The sequence below is a fragment of the Bos javanicus genome, chromosome 20 (genome assembly GCF_032452875.1).
Source record: "Bos javanicus breed banteng chromosome 20, ARS-OSU_banteng_1.0, whole genome shotgun sequence".
NCBI lineage: Eukaryota > Metazoa > Chordata > Mammalia > Artiodactyla > Bovidae > Bos > Bos javanicus.
The window spans coordinates 23,389,397-23,411,951 of record NC_083887.1 but is presented as its reverse complement, the minus strand read 5'-3'; the positions used below and the strand labels follow the sequence as shown (position 1 = coordinate 23,411,951).

The following is a 22,555-nucleotide window of genomic DNA, read 5'->3' as shown; positions in this document are numbered from 1 at the left end:
GTCTTCTTGATGAACTGGTCCTTAAAGATCATCATATAATGTTCCTCTTTATCTTTGGCAATACTCCTTGTTCTGAAGTCTGCTTTGTCTGATATTAAAATAGCCTCTCCATCTCTCTTACGCTTAGTGTCTGCATGATCTCTTTATATGTAAAGTAAGTTTCTTGTAGACAGTATATAATTAGGTTTTGCTTTTAATCAGACTGACAATCTCTTTTAATTGTAGTATTTAGACCATTTTTAATGTAAGTATCAACACAACTGGGTTGAATCTATTATCTTTCTATATGTTTTCTATCCAGTAGTCATATATGGCTGTGAGAGCTGGACCACAAAAAAAGCTGAGCACCAAAGAAATGACTCTTTCGAATTGTGGTGCTGGAGAGAAGACTCATGAGAGACTCTTGGGTTGCAAGGAGATCAAACCAGTCAATCCTAAAGGAAATCAACCCTGAATATTAATTGGAAGGACTGACGTTGAAATTGAAGCTCCGATACTTTGGCTACCTGATGCTAAGAGCTGACTCATTGGGAAAGACCCTGATACTAGGAAAGATTGAAGACAACAGGAAAAGAAGGCGGCAGAGGATAAGTTGATTACGTAGCATTACTAACTCAATAGACATGAATTTGAACAAACTCCAGGAGATAGCGAAGCACAGGGGAGTCTGGCATGCTGCAGTCCATGGGGTTGCAAAGAGTCGGACACAACTTAGTGACTGAACAACAACTCTCTTACACTTAATGTCTGCATGGTATATCTATATTTAAAGTAAGTTTCTTGTAGACAATATATAGCTTTTTTTTTTAGTCAGACTGACAATCTCTTTTAATTGTAGTATTTAGACCATTTTTAATGTAATTATTAATATGACTGAGTTTGAATCTATTGTCTTTCTATTTGTTTTCTATTTGTACCATATATTCTTTGTTTCCTTTTTCTTGTTTTCTTTTAGATCACTTGGGTATTTTTAAAGATCTCACCACTAATGGCTACCAGCTATACATCTTTTTTTTTTTCCTTTTTTTAGTGAGTGCTCTAGAGCAAACTATTATGGCCCATGGATGAAATATGGCCAACTGTCTGTTTTAGTAAATATAATTTTCTTGTAACACAGGCACTACCCACTTGCTTACATATTATTTATAGTTACTTTTCGTGCCACAATAGTAGAGTTGGGTAATTGCAATCCCATGGCCCATAAAGTCTAAGATATTTACCACCTGAACCTTTAAAGAAGAAGTTTGCTGACCATTGTTTTGTGGTTTACATTTAAAAATTAAGGTTTAGTAACAAAAGTCAATTCCTCAGGTAATTACTCACATTATTTTCTTGGTTCTTGTTGTTCTTCAAGAGTGTGATAATACAATTATGAATAAAGAAAGCAAGGGTAAGCACCCCAGTCAGTTGTGGAAACTGAAATCTTATCTCTAGGAGAAAAAGAGAGAAGAAAAAACATGCATTAAAACTGACAACTGGAAAATGAGTACTAGTAGCTGAATAAAATGCCTTTATAAAGTTCCTCAAGGCTAACATTATACTTGAACAAATACTTGAAAAGGGAAAGAAGAGGAACCAAGAAATCATGCCTGTGGGGATACTTTATCATTTTTGGCCAAGCTTGGCAGCATGTGGGATCGAACCCATGCCCCCTGTGTTGGAAGCATGGAGTTGAAACCAGTGAACCACCAGGAAAGTCCATGTGAGGGTACTTTCTATTAGTTGTTTCTGTTTGAGGTCATACAACTAGTATGTTGCAGAGCAAGATCAAATTCAGGGTCTGAACGAAAAATGGGCAGAAGACCTGAATATACGTTTTTCAAAAAAAGATACACAGATAGTCAAAAGGCACATGAAAAAATGATCTACACTGCTAATCAGCAGAGAAATTCAAATTAAAACCAAAATGTGATACTACCTTGCATCTCATACAAAATGGCTATCATCAAAACAGAACTACCATGTTGACCCAGTAATTCCACTACTGGGTATTTATCTGAAGAAAATGAAAACACTAATTTGAAAAGATAATGCATTCCAGTGTTCATAGCAGTTACTCTGAGGTGTTCCAACAATATAGGTTAAAAAAAAAGCCCCATTGAGACAGACCTCAACAGAAAGATACTTTCTAACAAGAAAAAGAATGATCACTTCAGATCAACAGCATTATACTTACATAATTATAACAAAGCTCCAATATTTTAGAAGATGATAAAATTATCACTTGTACATGATAGGCCTACCTCAAGAAATAAGAAAAATCTCAAATAAACATTTTTATACCTAAAGAAACTAGAACAAGAACAAATAAATCCCAAAGTTAAAAGGAAGAGAAATAACAAAGATCAGCAAGAAATAAATGAAATAGGGATTAAAGAGATAATAGAAAAGATCAACAAAACTAAGAGCTGGCTTTTTTTGAAAGATAAAATAGATAAAACTTCAGCTAGATTAACCAAGAAAAAAAAGAGAGGATTCATATAAGTGAAACTACAAAGAGAAGACACCACAACTAATACAACAGAAATACAAAAGATCATGAGACTATGTGAACAATTATACACCAAAACACCAACAAATTGGACAATCTAGAAGGAATGAATAAATTCCTAAAAACATGCAAACTCCCAAGACTGAATCATGAAAAAACAGAAAATCTGAACAGACTAGAGATTGAATTAATAATTAAAACCTTCTCAACAAACAAAAGTCTAGGACTAGATAGCTTCTCTGTGAATTCTACCAATCAAGAATAGTATCCTTCTCAAGCTCTTCTAAAAAATAAAAGAGAAAAACACTTCCAAACTCATTTTACAAAGCCAGAATTAACCTGATACCAAAGCTAGACAAAGACACTACAAGAAAAGAAAATTACAGGCCAATGTCCCTGATGAACACAGATACAAAAATTCTCAATAAAATATTAGCAATCCAAGTTAAACAATTCATTAAAAGGATTACATACCATTATCAAGTGAGATTTATTCCAGGGATGCAAGTGTGGTTCAACATGTACAAATCAATCATTGTAATCAATGATACCACATTCAATCAATCAATACACCACATTAACAAATTAAAGAATGAGAATCATATGATCATTTCAATAGATGCGGAAAAAGCATTTTACAATAAGCTTAAGTCACTCAGTCATGTCTGACTCTGCGATTCCATGGACTATTGTAGCCTGCCAGGCTCCTCTGTCCATGAGATTCTCCAGGCAAGAACACTGGAGTGGGTTGCCATTTCCTTCTCCGGGGGGCTCCTGTAGGGGAAATTAGAATTGGATGCCACAAGTCCAGGGGAGCCTCCTGGGCATGTTCATTATCAGAATGTTCCTCTCCTTTGTAAAGCATTTCTGACGGTTTAGTTGAGAACCATTCAAGGGCCATTGCCCTTCTGATCTTAACATATCTAATATGCACCCCAAAGATCTTTCCCCTGGTACACATGAAATATTTCCCATTTTTATAAGCTTTATAACACCAAAACACAAAAGATGCAGACAAATTCCAAGAAAAACGGCACAGATTCCAGCATCGATGAATATAGATGAACCGATTCCCTGATCCTATAAAACAAATGAACTAATTCCAACTAGGCTACCCACCCCCTCAAGAACTAGCTTCCAAATGAACCAGTTCCAACTGGACCAGTTCCCAAATCAGGTAAATAAATGTACCCTACAAATGAGCTAATATCAACTAGGGTGGGCCTGCCCCATGAGAACTAGTTCTCAACGAACCGGCTCAGAGTAGAGTCCAACAATACCTCCCCTTTGCAAATGGGTACCCAACCAAATTGGCTTGTCCTGTAAAGGAAAAGCCCAGATTGATGGGAAAAAATGTTTGCAGTGTGCACACTGGAGGGACTTACCCTCCAAAATCGAGCCTGAACACCAATTTATGGTATTAACTCTCAAATAACTGGGTATGGAGGGAAAGTACCTCAACATAATAAAGGCCATATATAAGACAAACCCAGAACTAATATCACATTCAATGATGATAAGCTAAAAACTTTTCCTCCAAGAACAGGAATAAGACAAGGATGACTACTCTTGCCATTTTTATCCAACACAGTATTGAAAGTCTTAGAGCAAGAAAAGAAATAAAAGGCATCAAAATTGGAAAGGAAGAAATAAAACTGTCTCCATTTGTTGAGGATATAATACTATATACAGAAAACCCTAAGAATGCCACCAAAAAATTTTTAGAACCAATACACAAAATCAGAAAACTTGGGGGGTATTATTTCAACATACAAAATCTGTTGTGTTTCTATACACTAATAACAAACTATCAGAAAAAGAAATTAAGAAAACAATCCCATTTATAGTAGCATCAAAAAGAATAAAATACCTAGATATAAATTTAGCCAAGGAGTTGAAAGACCTATAAAATCTGTAAGACATGATGAAAGAAATTGAAGACACAAATAAATGGAAAGTGACTCCAAGTTCATGAATCGGAAGAATCAATATTGTTAAAATGTCTATACTACCCAAAACAATCTACACATTCAATGCAATCTCCATCAAAATTTCAATGACATTTTTCACAGAAATAGAACAAACAGTCCTGAAATGTGTATAGAAACATAAAAGACTCCAAACAGCTAAAGCAATCTTGGGAAAGAAGTATGAAGCTGGTGGCATCACACTTCCTGGTTTTAAACTTTATTACAAGATACAGTAATCAAAACAGCATGGTATTGACAAAGAATAGACACATAGATCAGTGGAACAGAGTGCTCAGAAATAAATCCACACACATACAGCTGATTAATTTATGACAAAGAAGTCAAGAATATACAATGGGGGAAGAATAGCCTCTTCAATAAATGCTGTTGGAAAAACCGGGAGACACATGCAAAAGAATGAAACTGGGCCCCCCTATCTTAAACCATACACAAAGATCAACTCTAAATGGATTAAAAACTTGAAAGTAAGACCTGAAACCATAAAACCCTGAGAAGAAAACATGGGCAGGACGGTAAGCTCCATGATACTGATCTTGGCAGTGATATTTTCATTTCACAACAAAAGCAAAGGCAACAAAAACAAAAATAAACAAATGGAACCATATCAGCCTAACAAGCTTCTGCAGAGCAAAGGAAACCACTGACAAAATGAACAGGCAACCTACAAAATGGGAGAAAGTGTTTGCAAATCATGTACTGGATAAACAGCTAATAATCAAAATATATAAATAACTCATATAACTCAATAGCAAGAAAATAAACAATCTGATTGAAAACATGGGCAGAGAACTAAATATGGACATAACCAACTATAGTCAGTCAAAAAACAGACAAAATTAATCTTTGGGGTTAAAAGTTAGAACAGTGGTTATCTCTGCAGGGCAATACCAACTGGTAGGGAGAATGAGATGGATTTCTGGGGTGCTATTAATAGTAATTTCTGATTTTGAACAGGGTGCTGGTTATCTGATTTGTTCAGTTTGTGAAAATTAATCAAGCTGTACACTCGGGAACTGTGCACGTTTATTATAAATGTATGCTATACTTTAATTAAAAAGTTCAAAAGCAAAAACAACAAAAAATGTGGGGTATATACATACTATTTAAAGTACATGTGGTTACAAAATTATGTTTTTCTGGCTGCAGATTAACACAATGCTGCTATCAAATCACCCCATAATCCTTGAAAATCAGTGTCTGAGTCTCTTTTTGAAGTCAGTTTCAAAGCATTTAACAGCTTTTCATTTTAAAAATGTAATCTTAATTGCAGTCTTAAATTGTTAAAAGTTAAACAGTATCACAAGGTTTCTAACAAAAACCAGTTTCATACCTTTCACATTTCCCATCCTGAATCCTGTTTCCCAGAAGCAACTAATTGTAACTTTTTTTTTTTTAGATGTCAAATATTGTTAATTTTGCTTCACTGAGTGCTATATTTTTATATATTCCTTTACAGAATGTTGAAGTTTGTTTAGACAGGCACATACATTACTTTAATATCTCTTCTATCCTTTCAGCATATGTTTTCTCAAACAGCTTTATTGGTATTTAATTCATAGATGATATTTAATTCATATATCATGGTGCAGTGGTAAAGAATCTACTTACCAGTGCAGGAGACCCAGGTATGATCCCTGGGCTGTAAGGATCCCCTAGTGGAGGAAATGACAACCAAATCCAGTATTCCTGCCTGGAAAATTCCATGGGCAGAGGAGCCTGGAGGGCTGCAGTCCATGGGGTTGCAAAGAGTCAGACACAACTGAGTGACTGAGCATGTACACTATCATACCATTCACCCATTTAGTTTACAAACTGGTAGTTTTTAGTATATTCAGAGTTGTATGACCAGCACCAGGATCAATTTACAACAGTTTACAAAGAAACTCCACATTCATTAGCCATCATTCCTCATTTCCACCTAAACCTCCCATCCCTAGTCAATCACTATTCTACTTTTTATCTCTGAAGATTTTCCTATTCTGAATATTTCATATGAAAGGACTCAGTCAATATGTGGACCTTTGAAACTGGGCTCTTTCACTTAGCATATATTCCAGCTTCATTCATGTTGTGGCATTAATTAGTACTTCCTTTCTTTTTATGACCAAATAGTATTCCACTGTATGGATATACTACAATTTATCCATTCATTGATGAACATTTTGGTTGTTTCCCTTTTTGAACTATTGTGAATACTGCTTCACATGCAAGTATTTCTTTCAACACCCTTTTTCAGTTCTTTTAGATACATACCTAGGAGTGGAATTGCATGTTCATATGGTTATTCTGTGTTGAACTTTATAAGGAAGTGCCAAAGTATTTTCCATAGGACTGAACCTTATTACAATTCCACCAGCAATGTATAAGGGTACCAATTTTTCAACATCCTTGCCAACATTTCTTTTCCATTTGTTTAATTATAGCCATCTGAATGGGTGGAAGTGGTATCCCCGTAACTCTTTTAACTATTTAGCATATCTTAAATTTATAATCTATTTTTAAGTAATATGCTTATATTCCTTTTTCTTTAAATTTTAGACATGAGCCATTGATTTTCCACCAGAAGGCTTTAGGACTTTTATATCACGATCACCCTTCACTTCCCCATGTCTTATTCCCCTAATATAATCATAATTCTGATTTTATAAAATCAAAGTTTTCATTTTTATGATTATTATCTGTTATTCACAGTTAAGCTATGGAATCTATTACTATTATTACACTCTTCTTTCTTATATAAAATACTTGTGTTGACCTGTTTTATTGGAAGTCATAGGTGACTTTTTTCCTTTTCGGTTGCCTAATTTTCTAGTTAACACTAATTCTTCCCTAAAATCTCCAAAATAATGGAAAAACTCCACTCTATCTATATAACACATCAATAACCTTTTCCATTTTGTTATTATTATTATTTTTAATGCCTCTTGGAGCCATCTGTCTACCCGCTATAATCTGGGCTGGCTGCTCCCTAGGCCTGCTGCACAGCTGTTTCCTAGGATTTCCCTTCACCATCATTCTGGGAATTTCTTGATAGTCTACTTCTTTTTGGTGAAGCACATTTTGCAGTATTTTCCTGAGAAAGAGTGCATGGAAGGTAAAATTTTGTGAGACTTTCCAAAAATACCTTTATTATATACTCTAACAGTTGGATGAGAGTATGGTGGGCTTTAGGATTTTAGGTCAAAATAATTTATTCTGAGACCTTTGATGACCTTCTATTGTCTTTTTCTTTCAGAGCTGTTGTTAAAAAGTCTGATACTCTTCTGATTCCAGACCTTTTGTACAGACTTGTGCTTAGTCCCTGAAAGCTCCTCTCTTTATCCCTGGTGTTGTGAAATTTCATAATGATATGCTTTGGTGTGGGTCTTATTCACAATGTTTTGGGCCCTTATGTATAGAAACACATGTTCTTCAGTTCTGAGGAAATTTCCTCACCACGTTCTCTTTTCTCTATGGTACTATTTTCAGTTGGATACTGGACCACCTAGATTAATTCTCTATTCCCTCATCTTTTCTGTCCTATATTTTTCCTTTCTTCCTTCCAGTCATCCATCCATCCATCCATCCACATTGTCTAGTCTTTTGAGAAGGTTAGCTTTATCTTCCAAATTTTCTTTGAATTCTTAATTTCTATCCATATTTTATTTCCAATGGTATTCAAATATTGTTTCATGGATATCACTGTCTTTTGTCACTTTGAGGGTGTAATTTTTTAGAATTTTGCTTTTGTTCCCTCATTATTTTCCCTTTAGGTTCCTTTTTTTATCTTTCTTGTTTTATTTTTATGTAAGAGGTTTTCCACAGATATCCAGTGATATTCAGTTATATTAACATTTAAAAGTGAAGCACTAAAAAAAAAAAGCATACTTAGTGGACATCTAAATGGTCTGAGACAAGCAAGGTACCTGCCATTTCTTTGATAGAACCCAAATATCTGAGACTCCAGGTCTTCTTGGGCTTACTGGTTTCTCCTGAAGAGAACCCTCTATTTTCCTATGCTATCAGCATTCTGAGAGGCAAGGTGTAAGAAAAGAGAATTGGAGGGGTAGGAGGTGGGGTTTGGCCTCACCATTCAGCACATATGCTTTCACTTAACCCATTTTCAGAACTGAGTCTTATTCCTACCCTTCTGTTGAGCTTGGCAAACCGAAGTCCAGAGAGTATCTGATTTAGTTTCTTCCATCTCTTGCTAGATTGAAAAGGGAAGGGGGATGGATTATATCTAATTATTACTGATACAAACTTTCAAGGAATTCTCCCATTTTAAGCCCTTCTCCTTATCTTTGCTTTCAGAGTTCCCAAATGTCTCCACATACTGAGGCTTTCAAGGATTGTGTCATTCACATTGGCCCCCTCTCTACAGGTATTTACATTTCAGCTTTCTCTGCTTTGCTGTCAATTACCAACCACGTATCAGCTTTCTAGCTTCTAAAAATCTGTTGCTGTCTCTCGTTTGCTATTGTCTCTTCTGGAGAATTTCTTTGTGCTTGTTTTTTACATTTTTTAAAATATTGTTTTAATGGGATTTGGGAAGGAGTAGATATAAACCCATTTTCTCAGTTATTTATTGAGTACTCACTATATGCTAGAAGTATCATAGGTCTTGGGGATACAATAGAGAAGCATAAAAAGAACAAAGACTATTTCTCAGAGGGTGAACATTCTAGATACCCAGATAAAAATAAATAAATAAATACAGATATTTCATAACATCTGAACTTCCCAAATTCAAGAACCAAACAGATTTAGAAACATTTTTAGGTAAGTCTCTTGTTATCTTAATGTCTGCTACTTTCTATCTGAAACTCGGGAGCCAAGTTGATTAGAATAATGAATATGCCTCAATACTCCAACCAGTCAGAATCAGGAATTTAACATTTAGATAACCAGGGATACTTGCATATAAGATTTGGTAGTGATGACAGTTCTAAAGAAAACAAAGAACAAGAAGGTGTGAGAGGTGGTACAAAGTCAGGGAAAACCTCTCTAACAATACCAATCATGTAGAAACCTGAGAAAAAGGACATTTTATGTACAGGGAATACTGAGTGCAAAGACTCTGAGCTAGGAGCGTGCTTGGCAATTTTGTAGAGCAGCAAGGAAGGCAGTGTTGTGGAGTAGACTGAATGAATGGGAAAGTAATAGGGAATGAAATCAGAGAGAAAGCCAGGAGTCACATTCAACAGGGCCTATAGACAATGACAAAGACTTGCCTCTATTCTGAATAAGATGGGAAACACTAGAGGCTTTTGAAGGTTGTGTCTTAAAAACAAACTCTGTCTGCTAGGTGTGGAATAGACTATGGAGGAGACAAAGTGGAAACAGTGAGGCTAGTTATGAGGCTACTTCAATAATCTGGCTGAGAGAGTAGGAGCTTAACATAGTTCTTTTTTGGTAGAAATGATAATAAATAATCATATTCTCAATTTATTTTGAAAGTAGAAGGTCAGTTGTGCAGATATTGGTGGAAGGAAAGTGGAAAAAAAGAACAGTTAAGTATGACTCCTAAGTGTTTGGCCTGGTCAAGTGGTAAACTGGGGCTACCATTTTCTGAGAATGAGAAGCCTGGGAGAAGAGCAGGTTAAGCAGGCTGGTGGGAGGGGGTGGATGAGGGAGAAAACAATTATTGGATTTTTGTAAATTAAGAATACAAAGTGGACATCCAAGAAGAAGCATATATGAGTATGGGTTTCAGTAGAGAGATCTGAGCTAGAGATAAAATTGGGATTGGTCATCATCTATGATGACAACATATGAAGCCAGGTGACTAGGTGACATTACTTAGGGAATAAAGGTAGAGAGAAGGGGGGTTTGTGTCTAAACCGGATGACTATCATTTAGAGGTCAGAGATAAGAAAAGGAACAGTTATGTAGAAGAGTCAAGAGAGAATAGGGTTTTAGAAGTTAAGTAAATAAAGTGTTTTAAGATGGAAGATGTGGCCAAATGTGCCCCATGCTGCTAATAGGTTGAGTAAGAAGAGGTATGGGATTTGGTCATGGGGTTTGGAAAGATGAAGTCACTGGTCATCAGGCATGGAGTGACTGGAGCAAAAGCCTAACAGAAGTGAGTCCAAGGCAAAATGGAAGAAGTGGAGACAGCACAGACAACTCTTACAAAGTTTTTCTTTAAAAAGAAATAACAGTTACAGGGAATGGGGTTATACGAGTTTTTGTTTTTAGACTGGGAAGCATGTTTGTATACTAGTAGGAATAGTTCAGTAGGAAAAATCTGATAATGCATGGTTAACAAACAAAGGATAACAGCAAAAAGTAAAGTCCTTGAGTAGGCAGGAAAGGATAGAATGAAATACATGAGCAGGTTTTTCTTGTTATTTTTCCAATTACCTGGGAAGAAGTACTGAACTGAAAAATGAATTTTTAGAAACAAGAGTACATAAAGATTCAATTAGACCCAGAAGTTTATGAGAATTCTTCATCAGGACAATAAAGATTCACAGCCTCCAAGTTCTCTGATTTTTAATCAGCTTTTACTGAGAAAGATTTATGACATATTTTCTTTATTGAAAAATTCTTCAATCACAGTAAGTCTCAGAGCCATAAATATTTATAAAAACTCCTTTCAGTCCTCATGATTCTCCTTTCATATCATTTAGAAATGAAGCAAAGTGAAATAAATGGCTTGATAACTACTTAAATATGTTTCTCTTTTCCATCTTCTAAATAACTATTAATACTCTCCCTTTCTTTCATATTTATCTCTAATGTTCTATCATTAGCGGGAACTTTTATCACTAAATCTAAATATAAATCATTATGAATCTACTTTTAGAAAATAGACTATTTTTATTAATCAGTGGAAGAAGTAGCTTAAAGTTGCCATTTTTATCACTATCCAATTTTAAATATAATCTGTGAGAGAAGGATGCCTTTCAAGCCCCAGTGCTTCCTTTATCCTGAATTTAAATAGACTTTTTAGTCTTTGTGGGCTTCTAATAGAAATTTAAAAAATTAAAGTTGATGCAGCCAGATGAACTAAAAATACATAACCATGGTAACATAAACAACGACTTCCAATGATCACCAACTCAGCACACTTGGAAAACTCAAGAATGTTGTAATAAATGAAACAAAGGAAGACAACTCTAATTGTAGGCTTTAGAGACAAACCTGAGAAATTGAATAAAGACTTGAAATCTACACTGCCAGAATCAACAGTTGAAGAATGGAAGGAAAGCAGTCTTCCTAAACCAACAACAGGATTTTGTACTACTTTCTTTTTATCAGTTTTTAAGATACAGGCATAATAGCCACTTGTATTTTCTAGTCTGTCTCCTCATTTAGCATTATCCATTCATTGCTTTGGACTTCCCTGGTAGCTCAGCACATAAAGAATCTGCCTGCAATGTAGAAGACCTGAGTTCGATTCCTGGGTTGGAAGGATTCCCTGGAGAAGGGTTAAGCTACCCACTCCAGTGTTCTTGGGCTTCCCTGGAGGCTCAGATGGTAAAGAATCCTGCCTACAATGCGGGACACCTGAGTCTGATCCTTCGGTTGAAAAGATGCCCTTCTATCATGTTCAAAATACTCTAAATTTGGGTGAAACAAAAAATTGCTATGGGGAAAAAAAAAGAAGAAAAAGAACACTTAATAATCACCATCTTAATTAGCCTGAAAAACATCAACATTAAAAGAAAAAACCCATAAAGGGAACAATGATGTTAATTACCAGCATTTAGTTCAGTTCAGTTGCTCAGTCACGTTCGACTCTTTGCAACCTCATGGAATGCAGTACGCCAGGCTTCCCTGTCCATCACCAACTCTTGAAGCTTGCTCAAACTCACGTCAATTGAATAGGTGATGCCATCCAACCACCTCATCCTCTGTCATCCCTTTCTCCTCCTGCCTTCAATCTCTCCCAGCATCAAGGCCTTTTCCAATGAGTCAATTCATCACATCAGGTGGACAAAGTATTGGAGCTTCAGCTTCAGCATCAGCCCTTCCAATGAATATTCAGGTTTTGATTTCCTTTAGGATTGATTGGTTTGATCTCCTTGCAGTCCAAGGGACTCTCAAGAGTCTTCTAAAACATCACAGTTCAAAAGCAACAGTTCTTCAGCACACAGCTTTCTTTATGGTCCAATGCTCACATCCATACATGACCACTGGAAAAACCATAGCCTTGACTAAACAGTCCTTTGTTGGCAAAGTAATGTCTCTGCTTTAGGTTGGTCATGGCTTTTCTTCCAAGGAGCAAGCATCTTTTGATTTCATGGCTGTAGTCACCATCTGCAGTGATTTTGGAGCACCCAAAATAAGGTCTGTCACTGTTTCCATTGTTTCCCCATCTATTTGCCATGAAGTGATGGGACCAGATGGCATGATCTTCATTTTCTGAATGTTGACCTTTAAGCCAACTTTTTCACTTTCCTCTTTCACCTTCATCAAGAGGCTCTTTAGTTCCTCTTTGCTTTCTGCCATAAGGGTGGTGTTATCTGCATATCTGAGGTTACTGTTATTTCTTCCGGCAATCTTGATTCCAGCTTGTGCTTCATCCAGCCCAGCATTTTGCATGATGTACTCTACATATAAGTTAAATAAGCAGAGTGACAATATACAGCCTTGATGTATTCCTTTCCCAATATGGAACTAGTCCGTTGTACCATGTCCAGTTCTAACTATTCTTTCTTGACCTGCATACAGATCTCTCAGGAGGCAGGTCAGGTGGTCTGGTATTCCCATCTCTTGAAGAATTTTCCAGTTTGTTGTGATCTACACAGTCAAAGGCTTTGGTGTAGTCAATAAAGCAGAAATAGATGCTTTTCTGTAACTCTCTTGCTTTTTCGATGATCCAACGAATGTTGGCAATTTGATCTCTGGCTCTTCTGCCTTTTCTAAAACCAACTTGAACATCTGGAAGCGCTCAGTTCATATACTGTTGAAGCCTGGCTTGGAGAATTTTGAGCATTACTTTGCGAGCATGTGAGATGAGTGCAATTGTGCGGTAGTTTGAACATTCTTTGGCATAACCTTTCTTTGGGATTGGAAAACTGACCTTTTCCAGTCCCGTGACCATTGCTGAGTTTTCCAAATTTGCTGGCATATTGAGTGCAGCACTTTCACAGCATCATCTTTCAGCATTTGAAATAGCTCAACTGGAATTCCATCACCTCCACTAGCTTTGTTCCTAGTGATGCTTCCTAAGGCCCATTTGACTTCACATTCCAGGATGTCTGGCTCTAGGTGAGTGATCGCACCATTGTGGTTATCTGGTCATTAAGACCTTTTTTTTATATTTTTATATAGTTATTCTGTGCATTCTTGCTACCTTTTCTTAATAACTTCTGCTTCGGTTAGGTCCATACTGTTTCTGTCCTTTATTGTGCCCATCCTTCCATGAAATGTTCCCTTGGTATCTCTAATTTTCCTGAAGAGATCTCTAGTGTTCCCATTCTTTGTTTTCCTCTATTTCTTTGCATTGAATCTCTGAGGAAGGCCTTCTCATTTCTCCTTGCTATTAACTCTGCATTTAGATGGGTATGTCTTTACTTTTCCCCTTTGCCTTTAGCTTCTCTTCTTTTCTCAGCTATTTGTAAGGCCTCCTCAGCTAACCATTTTGCATTTCTTTTTCATGGGGATGGTCTTGGTCACCAAGTTCTTGATGTACTGTGTCTATCAGATCTAATTCCTTGAATTTATTTGTCACTTTCACTGTATAATCATAAAGAATTTGATTTTAGATCATGTCTGAATGAACTAGTGGATTTCTCTACTTTCTTCCATTTAAATCTGAATTTTGCAATAAGGAGTTCATGATCTGAGCCACAGTCAGCTCCTGGTCTTGTTTTTGCTGAATGTATAGAGCTTCTCCATCTTTGGCTGCAAAGAATATAATCTGATTTCGGTATTGACCATCTGGTGATGTCCATGTGCAGAGTTGTCTCTTGTCTTGTTGGAAGAGGGTGTTTGCTATGACCAGTGAGTTCTCTTGGCAAAACTCTGTTAGCCTTCGCCCTGCTTCATTTTGTACTCCAAGGCCAAACTTGCCTGTTACTCCAGGTATCTCCTGACTTCCTACTTTTGCATTTCAGTCTCCTATGATAAAGAGGACATCCTTTTTTGGTGTTAGTTCTGGAAGATCTTGTAGGTCTTCATTGAACCATTCAACTTCAGCTTCTTCAGCATTAGTGGTTGGGGCGTAGACTTGGATTACTATGATATTGAATTGTTTACCTTGGAATCGAACAGAGATCATTCTGTCATTTTGAGATTTCACCCAACTACTGCACTTTGGACTCTTTTGTTGATTACGAGGGCTACTCCATTTCTTCTAAGGGATTCTTGGCCACAGTAGCAGATATAATGGTCATCTGAGTTAAATTCTCCCATTCTGGTCCATTTTAGTTCACTGATTCCTAAAATGTCAATGTTCACTCTTGCCATCTCCTGTTTGACCACTTCCAATTTACCTTGATTCATGGATCTAACATTCTGGGTTCCCATGTAATATTGTTCTTTACAGCATCAGACTTTACTTCCATCCCTAGCCACATCCACAACTGGGTGTTGTTTTTGCTTTGGCTCTGTCTCTTCATTCTTTCTGGAGTTATTTCTTCACTCTTCTCCAGTAGCATATTGGGTACCTACTGACCTGGGGAGTTCATCTTTCAGTGACATATCTTTTTGCCTTTTCATACTGTTCATGGGGTTCTCAAGGCAAGAATACTGAAGTGATTTGCCATTCCCTTCTCCAGTGGACCACTTTTGTCAGAACTCTCCACCATGACCCATCTGTCTTGGGTGGCCCTACATGGCATGGCTCATAGTTTCATTGAGTTAGACAAGGCTGTGGTCCATGTGATCAGTTTGCTTAGTTTTCTGTGACTGTGGTTTTCATTCTGTCTGCCCTCTGATGAAAAAGGATAAGATGCTTATGGAAGCTTCCTGATGGGAGAGACTGACTGTGGAGGAAACTGGTTCTTATTCTAATGGGTGGGGCCACGCTCAGGAAATCTTTAATCCAATTTTCTTTTGATGGGTGAGGCTGTGTTCCATCTCTGTTGTTTGGCCTGAGACTCCTAGACACTCAAAGGCAAGTCTGGCTCAGTCTCTTGTGGGCACAATGCTCCTTTTTCCTGGCCCTGGTGTTCATAAGGTTTTGTTTGTGCCCTCTAAGAATCTGTTTCCCCAGTCCTGTGGAAGTTCTGTAATCAAATCCCACTGTCTCCAAAGTCAAATTGCCTGGGGGTTCTCAGTCCCTTTGCCCAATCCTCAAGTTGGGAAATCTGTTGTGGGTCCTAGAACTTTCTTAACACTGCGAGAATTTCTTTGGTATAATCATTCTGCAACAAGATGGAGGAATAGAAGAACGTGTACTCATCTCTTGCAAGAACTCCAAAATTGCAACTTGCTGCAGGAGGAGCCTGGTAGGCTACAGTCCATGGGGTCGCTAGAGTCGGACATGACTGAGCGACTTCACTTTCACTTTTCACTTTCATGCACTGGAGAAGGAAATGGCAACCCACTCCAGTGTTCTTGCCTGGAGAATCCCAGGGATGGGAAGCCTGGTGGGCTGCCGTCTATGGGTCGCACAGAGTTGGACACGACTGAAGCGACTTAGCAGCAGCAGCAGCAGCAGCAGCAGCTGAACAACTATTGACAGGAGAATGTTGGATCCCACCAAAAAAAGATATCCCCATGTCCAAGGGCAAAGGAAAAGCCCCAACAAAATGGCAGGAGGGGCGAAATCGCATTTAGAATTAAACCCCCTACCCACCAGAGATGCTTCCAACTGTATGCACACCAGGACCCAGAGGTCCCACAGAGACTGAGCCAGACCTGCCTTTGAGTGTTTGAGTGTATCCTGTGGAGGCACGAGTCAGCAGTGGCCTGCCACGGGGACAGGGGCTCTGGCTGCAGCAGACCTGGGTCACGTGGCATTACCCACCATAGAACCACCAAGCAGATGACCTACAATTACTAGTATTTCCAGATATATGTATTACTGACTATGTTCTAAGTCTCTAAAATTCTAGGGTTATGCCTTCTCAGAGACGTCTAGAGAATGAGTTCTTGATTTTTCAATTGCGTTGTGACTTTTAACTCCCAAGTAGAAATGACAAAGGGTCCTGGTTATCCCCAACTGCAAGAAAACCAAAGTAATTTCAACTGTATTTCTGGTTTTAGCTTAACAGCATTAATAAAAAGTGCTCATCATCATAAAAACTTCGATTATTTGTTTTATAGTAACAAAAGCTAACAATAGTTAACCAAAGATCACATTATTGTAATTCATTAATTCTTTACTTGGCTGAAATAGCTCACCTGGGACAAAAAATTCTGTTGGCATAAACCAATGAAACTCCAAATGAAATCCCAAGCGAATAGCCTTCCAAGTGACGAGAAAAATCAAGTAGAGAACGGATACTGTGCCTGCAAGGAAAAATTCAGAAACCATTAATCATCTTTGTTTTACAGACTATTTCAAAATCAAATTTTGTTTCTACACTTTCAGCAAAGTTTGGAAAATTAGCATTAGTATTTATGCCCAGGTGAGATCTAAAGAACAGAAACAAACCCCAGAAGATATCAGAAAACAAAGCACAAAACTATGTAGTAGGCCTAAGAAGTTATGAGCCAAATTTAGGTTCTGATACATGTAGAGAGTTTATTATAAGGTTATTATTAAGGTTATTTAGGAAAAAAACAAAACACAAAACTGACTTTTTTCTAATTTGTCTGTGCGGCATGTGGGATCTTCGTTCCCCAACCAGGGATAGAACCTGCACTCCCTGAATTTGGAAGCACGAAGTCTTAACCACTGGACCCCTGGGAAGTCCCTGACTCTTATTCTCTGTATTAAAAGTTAGAGACAGCCAACAAGTTGGGAAAATCTGTCAAAATATTTAGTGTAAGATGGTAGAAAGTAAAGAAAGAAAAGTAGTAAATGTGGATCATAAACTTATTTGAGAAAGGCAGTAAGTCAAATAGTCCATGAATAATCTGATCTAGAATCTAGATGAAGTTTTGGTTGCATAGTACTACTTGCTCCATGGAAAGATTTCAGATTCCATTCACTGTGTGTACAGTGAACACCTACTTTATGCAGGGTAAAGTGGGCATTCAGAATTTCAGGATTTTTTAGTAGGCTGGAAGTTAGAGGATTTAAGGAATTAAGTCCAGTCACTACTGAGCAGAGTCAAGAGATCCAGGATGGTTTTTAGAGGAATTAGATTCTGATTTCTCTAAAGAAGCTATATATAGTTTTAAAAGAGAAAGTTTTGCCATAAGGAGGTAGAGAATAATTTAACCTGGTTAGAAGCCTAGTGATTGTTTTGCCCAATTGAGCAAGTTATTTTGTAAGTTCACAAGCTAACTTTTAAAGATCTGTTCCACAGGAAAGTTGGCCAGCAAATCAGGAAACCACAAATGAGCTCTATAAGCTCTACTGTGGGTTTGGAGGTTAGCTGATTCAGAAAGGATGCATACAAGAGCCTGAAGCTTGCTGCTGCTGCTAAGTCACTTCAGTCGTGTCTGACTCTGTGCGACCCCATAGACGGCAGCCCACCAGGCTCCCCCGTCCCTGGGATTCTCCAGGCAAGAATACTGGAGTGGGTTGCCATTTCCTTCTCCAATGCATGAAAGTGAAAAGTGAAAGTGAAGTCGCTGAAGTCGTGTCTGACTCCTAGCGACCCCATGGACTGCAGCCTACCAGGCTCCTTCATCCATGGGATTTTCCAGGCAAGAGTACTGGAGTGGGTTGCCACTGCCTTCTCCAAAGCCTGAAGCTTATATAACCACAACTCTTCATTTTCTGTGTGTGTCTGTTGTAGTCTCATGGTGAATTTTATTATGAAGCTAAGGTATAGAGAAATATCCTTACTTCCTTCTTTGGTCTTTTGAAAACCCCAAAAGCCATCTCTTTGATGTAATCTAATTTTTTCATTCTCTAGTCTGCCTACCAAGAGACCATATGTACAGGGAGAAGGTGAAATCTTATTATCTATTTAGGTTATCAGTTCTTTGTGAATGATACTCTTGTCTTTAGTTAACCAGATCTGAGCTTTCATCGGGGTTCCTTTTATGAAATTTCTTCAGTGATTTCAGAAATTTCTGAAAAACAGGCCTCACAAAAAGAAGTCTGATCCTTTAAAGAGGCAATAGTGTTGAAAAAAAAGAGTGAGCACTGAGGAACAGAGAAAAACCAGAATAAGCCTAAGGTACTTCAGCTAGAGGACAATATTCCAGGTTCAAAGTCAAGTGATGGGGGCTGTCCTAAGATGGTGGATGAATAGGACAGGGAGACTACTTTCTCCTCTATAAATTCATCAAAAGAACATTTGAACACTGAGTAAATTCCACAAAAATGCTGAATGCTGGCAGGAGACATCAGGCACCCAGAAAAGCAGCCCATTGTCTTCGAAAGGAAGTAGGAAAAAATATAAAAGATAAAAAGAGAGACAAAGAGGTAGGGACGGAGCTCCGTCCCAGGAAGGGAATCTTAAAAAGAGAGAAGTTTCCAAACACCAGGAAACACTCTCACTGCAGAGTCTGTGGCAAGCCTTGGAACCACAGAGGGCAACATAACTGGTAGGAAAAATAAATAATTAAAACCCACAGATTACGTGCCCAATGGTAACTCCCCCAGCAGAGAAGCAGCGCAGACGCCTGCATCCGCCACTAGTATGCGGGGACTGGGCAGGGAGGTGCAGGCTGCATTGCTTAGAGTAAGGACCGGGCCTGAATGCCCCGAGGGCAATCTGAGGGAACTAACTTGGGATAGCAAACCAGACTGTGGGATAGCTACCACACGGAAAAACCCTAAGACGCTGTCAGGCCCGCTCACAAAACAAAGGACTGACTAGAGCTAAGCAAGAAGCCCTAATCTAAGACACGGTCAGGGCCGCTCACAGAACAAAGGACTGAGCAGAGCTAGCCTGCTGCAGGCCGGCCCATCCCCCTCCGGTGACAGGCAGGCGAGGGCAGCCAGAGCCAGAAGGGGGCAATCACGGCCCCAGAGAGGCATTATCTACCAAACTCCAAGCAGGCTTTGTTGCTAACCAAGACTTCTTGTGATTCTGGACGGTCAACATCCACCTGAGAAGGTGCGCTGGTTGTACACCCAGAAAACCAAGCAGCAGGGATAGGGGAGGCAATAAGTCACAGTGACTGCACTCACCAAACACCTGGTCACCTGAGCTGCTGGGACCTGGGAAGGGCACAAAACGCAGGCCCAACTGAGTCTGTGCCTTTGAGGAGTACCCGAGTACCTGAACCTGAGCAGCTTGGATCTCAGACGTACATACAATCCAGGGCCGGCCTCAGACAGTTCCCGGCAGAGCAACCTAGAGCCTAAGCAGTGTAGACAGGAAAAGCACACATGCAGTGAGCGGGGGCAAACCCAGTGTGGCTGAGACACTGTGAGCACACGCCAGTGTTATTTGTTTGCAGCATCCCTCCCTCCCTACAGCGCGACTGAACAAGTGAGCCTAAAAAAGTATCCACCACCGCCCCCTTGCTTCAGGGTGGAAATTAGACACTGAAGAGACCAGCAAACAGAAGAAGCTAAAAGTCACAGGTGCAATAGATTAAAGCCCTGTAGTTAGCACCAACTACATAGGAAGGGACCTACAGATCTTGAGAAATATAAGCTGGATCAAGGAACTATCTGAGAATGAATTGACCCCACACTGCCCACAACACCACCAGAGAAAGTCCTAGATATATTTTTACTATCATTCTTTAATTTTTTTTTATTTTTAAGTCCTCTATTACTCCTTTAATTTTCATTTTTATAACCTACTATTACTTTGCAAAAAAAAGAGACCCTATTTTTTAAAGCAAACTTCATATATATATTTTATGATTTTTGTGACTTTTTCTTTAATATTGAATTTTTGAAAATCCAACCTCTACTCTAGATTTTTAATCTTTGTTTTTTGGTATTTGTTATCAATTTTGTACCTTTAAGAACCCAATCTTCAGTGCCCATTTTTACTAGGGAGCGAGATTACTGGCTTGACTGCTCTCTCCCCCTTTGAACTCTCCTTTTTCTCCACCAGGTCGCCTCTATCTCCTCCCTCCTCCTTCTCTTCTCTACCCAACTCTGTGAATCTGTGTGTTCCAGATGGTGGAGAACACTTAGGGAACTGATTACTGGCTGGATCTGTCTCGTTCCTTTTGATTCCCCCCTTTATCCTCCTGGCCACCTCTGTCTCCTTCCTCCCTCTTTTCTTCTCTGTATAATTCCGTAAATGTCTCTGAGCGGTCCAGACTGTGGAGCACACATAAGGAAGTGATTACTGGCTAGCTTGCCCTCTCCTCTTTTGATTCCACCTCATCTCATCCTGGTCACCTCTATCTCCCTCCTCCCTCTTCTCATCTCCATGTAACTCTGTGAGCCTCTCTGGGTGTCCCTCACTGTGGAGAAACTTTTCATCTTTGACCTAGATGTTTTATCAACGGTGCTGTATAGATGGATAAGTCTTGAGGCTCCTGTAAAAATAAGACTGAAAACCAGAAACAAGAGGCTTAAGTCCAAATCCTGAGAAACCAGAGAACTCCTGACTCCAGGGAACATTAACTGACAGGAGCTCATCAAACACCTCCATACCTACACTGAAACCAAGCACCACCCAAGGGCCAACAAGTTCCAGAGCAAGACATACCACGCAAATTCTCCAGCAACACAGGAACATAGCCCTGAGCTTCAATATACAGGCTGTCCGAAGTCACTCCAAATCCACTGACATCTCATAACTCATTACTGGACACTTCATTACACTCCAGAGAGAAGAAGTCCAGCCCCACCCACCAGAACACCGACATAAGCTTCCTGAATCAGGAAACCTTGACAAGCCACCCATCCAACCCCACCCACAGTGAGGAAACTCCACAATAGAGAGAACTCCACAAACTGCCAGAATACAGAAAGGCCACCCCAAACACAGCAATATAAACAAGATGAAGAGACAGAGGAATACCCAGCAGGTAAAGGAACAGGATAAATGCTTACCAAACCAAACAAAAGAGAAAGAGATAGGGAATCTACCTGATAAAGAATTCTGAATAATGATAGTGAAAATGATCCAAAATCTTGAAAACAAAATGGAATCACAGATAAATAGCCTGGAGACAAGGATTGAGAAGATGCAAGAAAGGTTTAACAAAGACCTAGAAGAAATAAAAGAGAGTCAATATGTAATGAATAATGCAATCAGATCAGATCAGATCAGTCCCTCAGTCGTGTCCGACTCTTTGCGACCCCATGAATCACAGCACACCAGGCCTCCCTGTCCATCACCAACTCCCAGAGTTCACTGAGACTCACGTCCATCGAGTCAGTGATGCCATCCAGCCATCTCATCCTCTGTCGTCCCCTTCTCCTCCTGCCCCCAATCCCTCCCAGCATCAGAGTCTTTTCCAATGAGTCAACTCTTCCCATGAGGTAGCCAAAGTACTGGAGTTTCAGCTTTAGCATCATTCTTCCAAAGAAATCCCAGGGCTGATCTCCTTCAGAATGGACCGGTTGGATCTCCTTGCAGTCCAAGGGACTCTCAAGAGTCTTCTCCAACACCACACTTCAAAAGCATCAATTCTTTGGCACTCAGCCTTCTTCACAGTCCAACTCTCACATCCATACATGACCACAGGAAAAACCAAAGCCTTGACTAGACGAACCTTTGTTGGCAAAGTAATGTCTCTGCTTTTGAATATGCTATCTAGGTTGGTCATAACTTTCCTTCCAAGGAGTAAGCATCTTTTAATTTCATGGCTGCAGTCACCATCTACAGTGATTTTGGAGTCCAGAAAAATAAAGTCTGACACTGTTCCCACTGTTTCCCCATCTATTTCCCATGAAGTGATGGGTCTGGATGCCATGATCTTCATTTTCTGAATGTTGAGCTTTAAGCCAACTTTTTCACTTTCCACTTTCACTTTCATCAAGAGCCTTTTGAGTTCCTCTTCACTTTCTGCCATAAGGGTGGTGTCATCTGCATATCTGAGGTTATTAATATTTCTCCCGGCAATCTTGATTCCAGTTTGTGTTTCTTCCAGTCCAGCGTTTCTCATGATGTACTCTGCATATAAGTTAAATAAACAGGGTGACAATAAA

The 22,555-nt window shown here is 38.9% G+C and overlaps 1 protein-coding gene across 12 annotated transcripts in view; it reads right to left on the bottom strand.

Moving 5' to 3' along the window:
- SLC38A9 (solute carrier family 38 member 9) overlaps window positions 1-22,555 on the bottom strand; it is a 101,378-nt gene that overhangs the window by 22,718 nt on the left and 56,105 nt on the right. For all 12 annotated transcript variants that reach the window (XR_009731758.1, XM_061393506.1, XM_061393507.1 and 9 more), the window contains 2 exons: window positions 16,765-16,872; window positions 1,324-1,430 (listed from right to left, as the gene is read on the bottom strand). Coding sequence is in view for 11 of the 12 variants with exons in the window: in XM_061393506.1 (XP_061249490.1) it covers window positions 1,324-1,430; window positions 16,765-16,872 (215 nt within the window). In the remaining variant the exon portion in view is untranslated. The remainder of the gene's footprint in view (window positions 1-1,323; window positions 1,431-16,764; window positions 16,873-22,555) is intronic.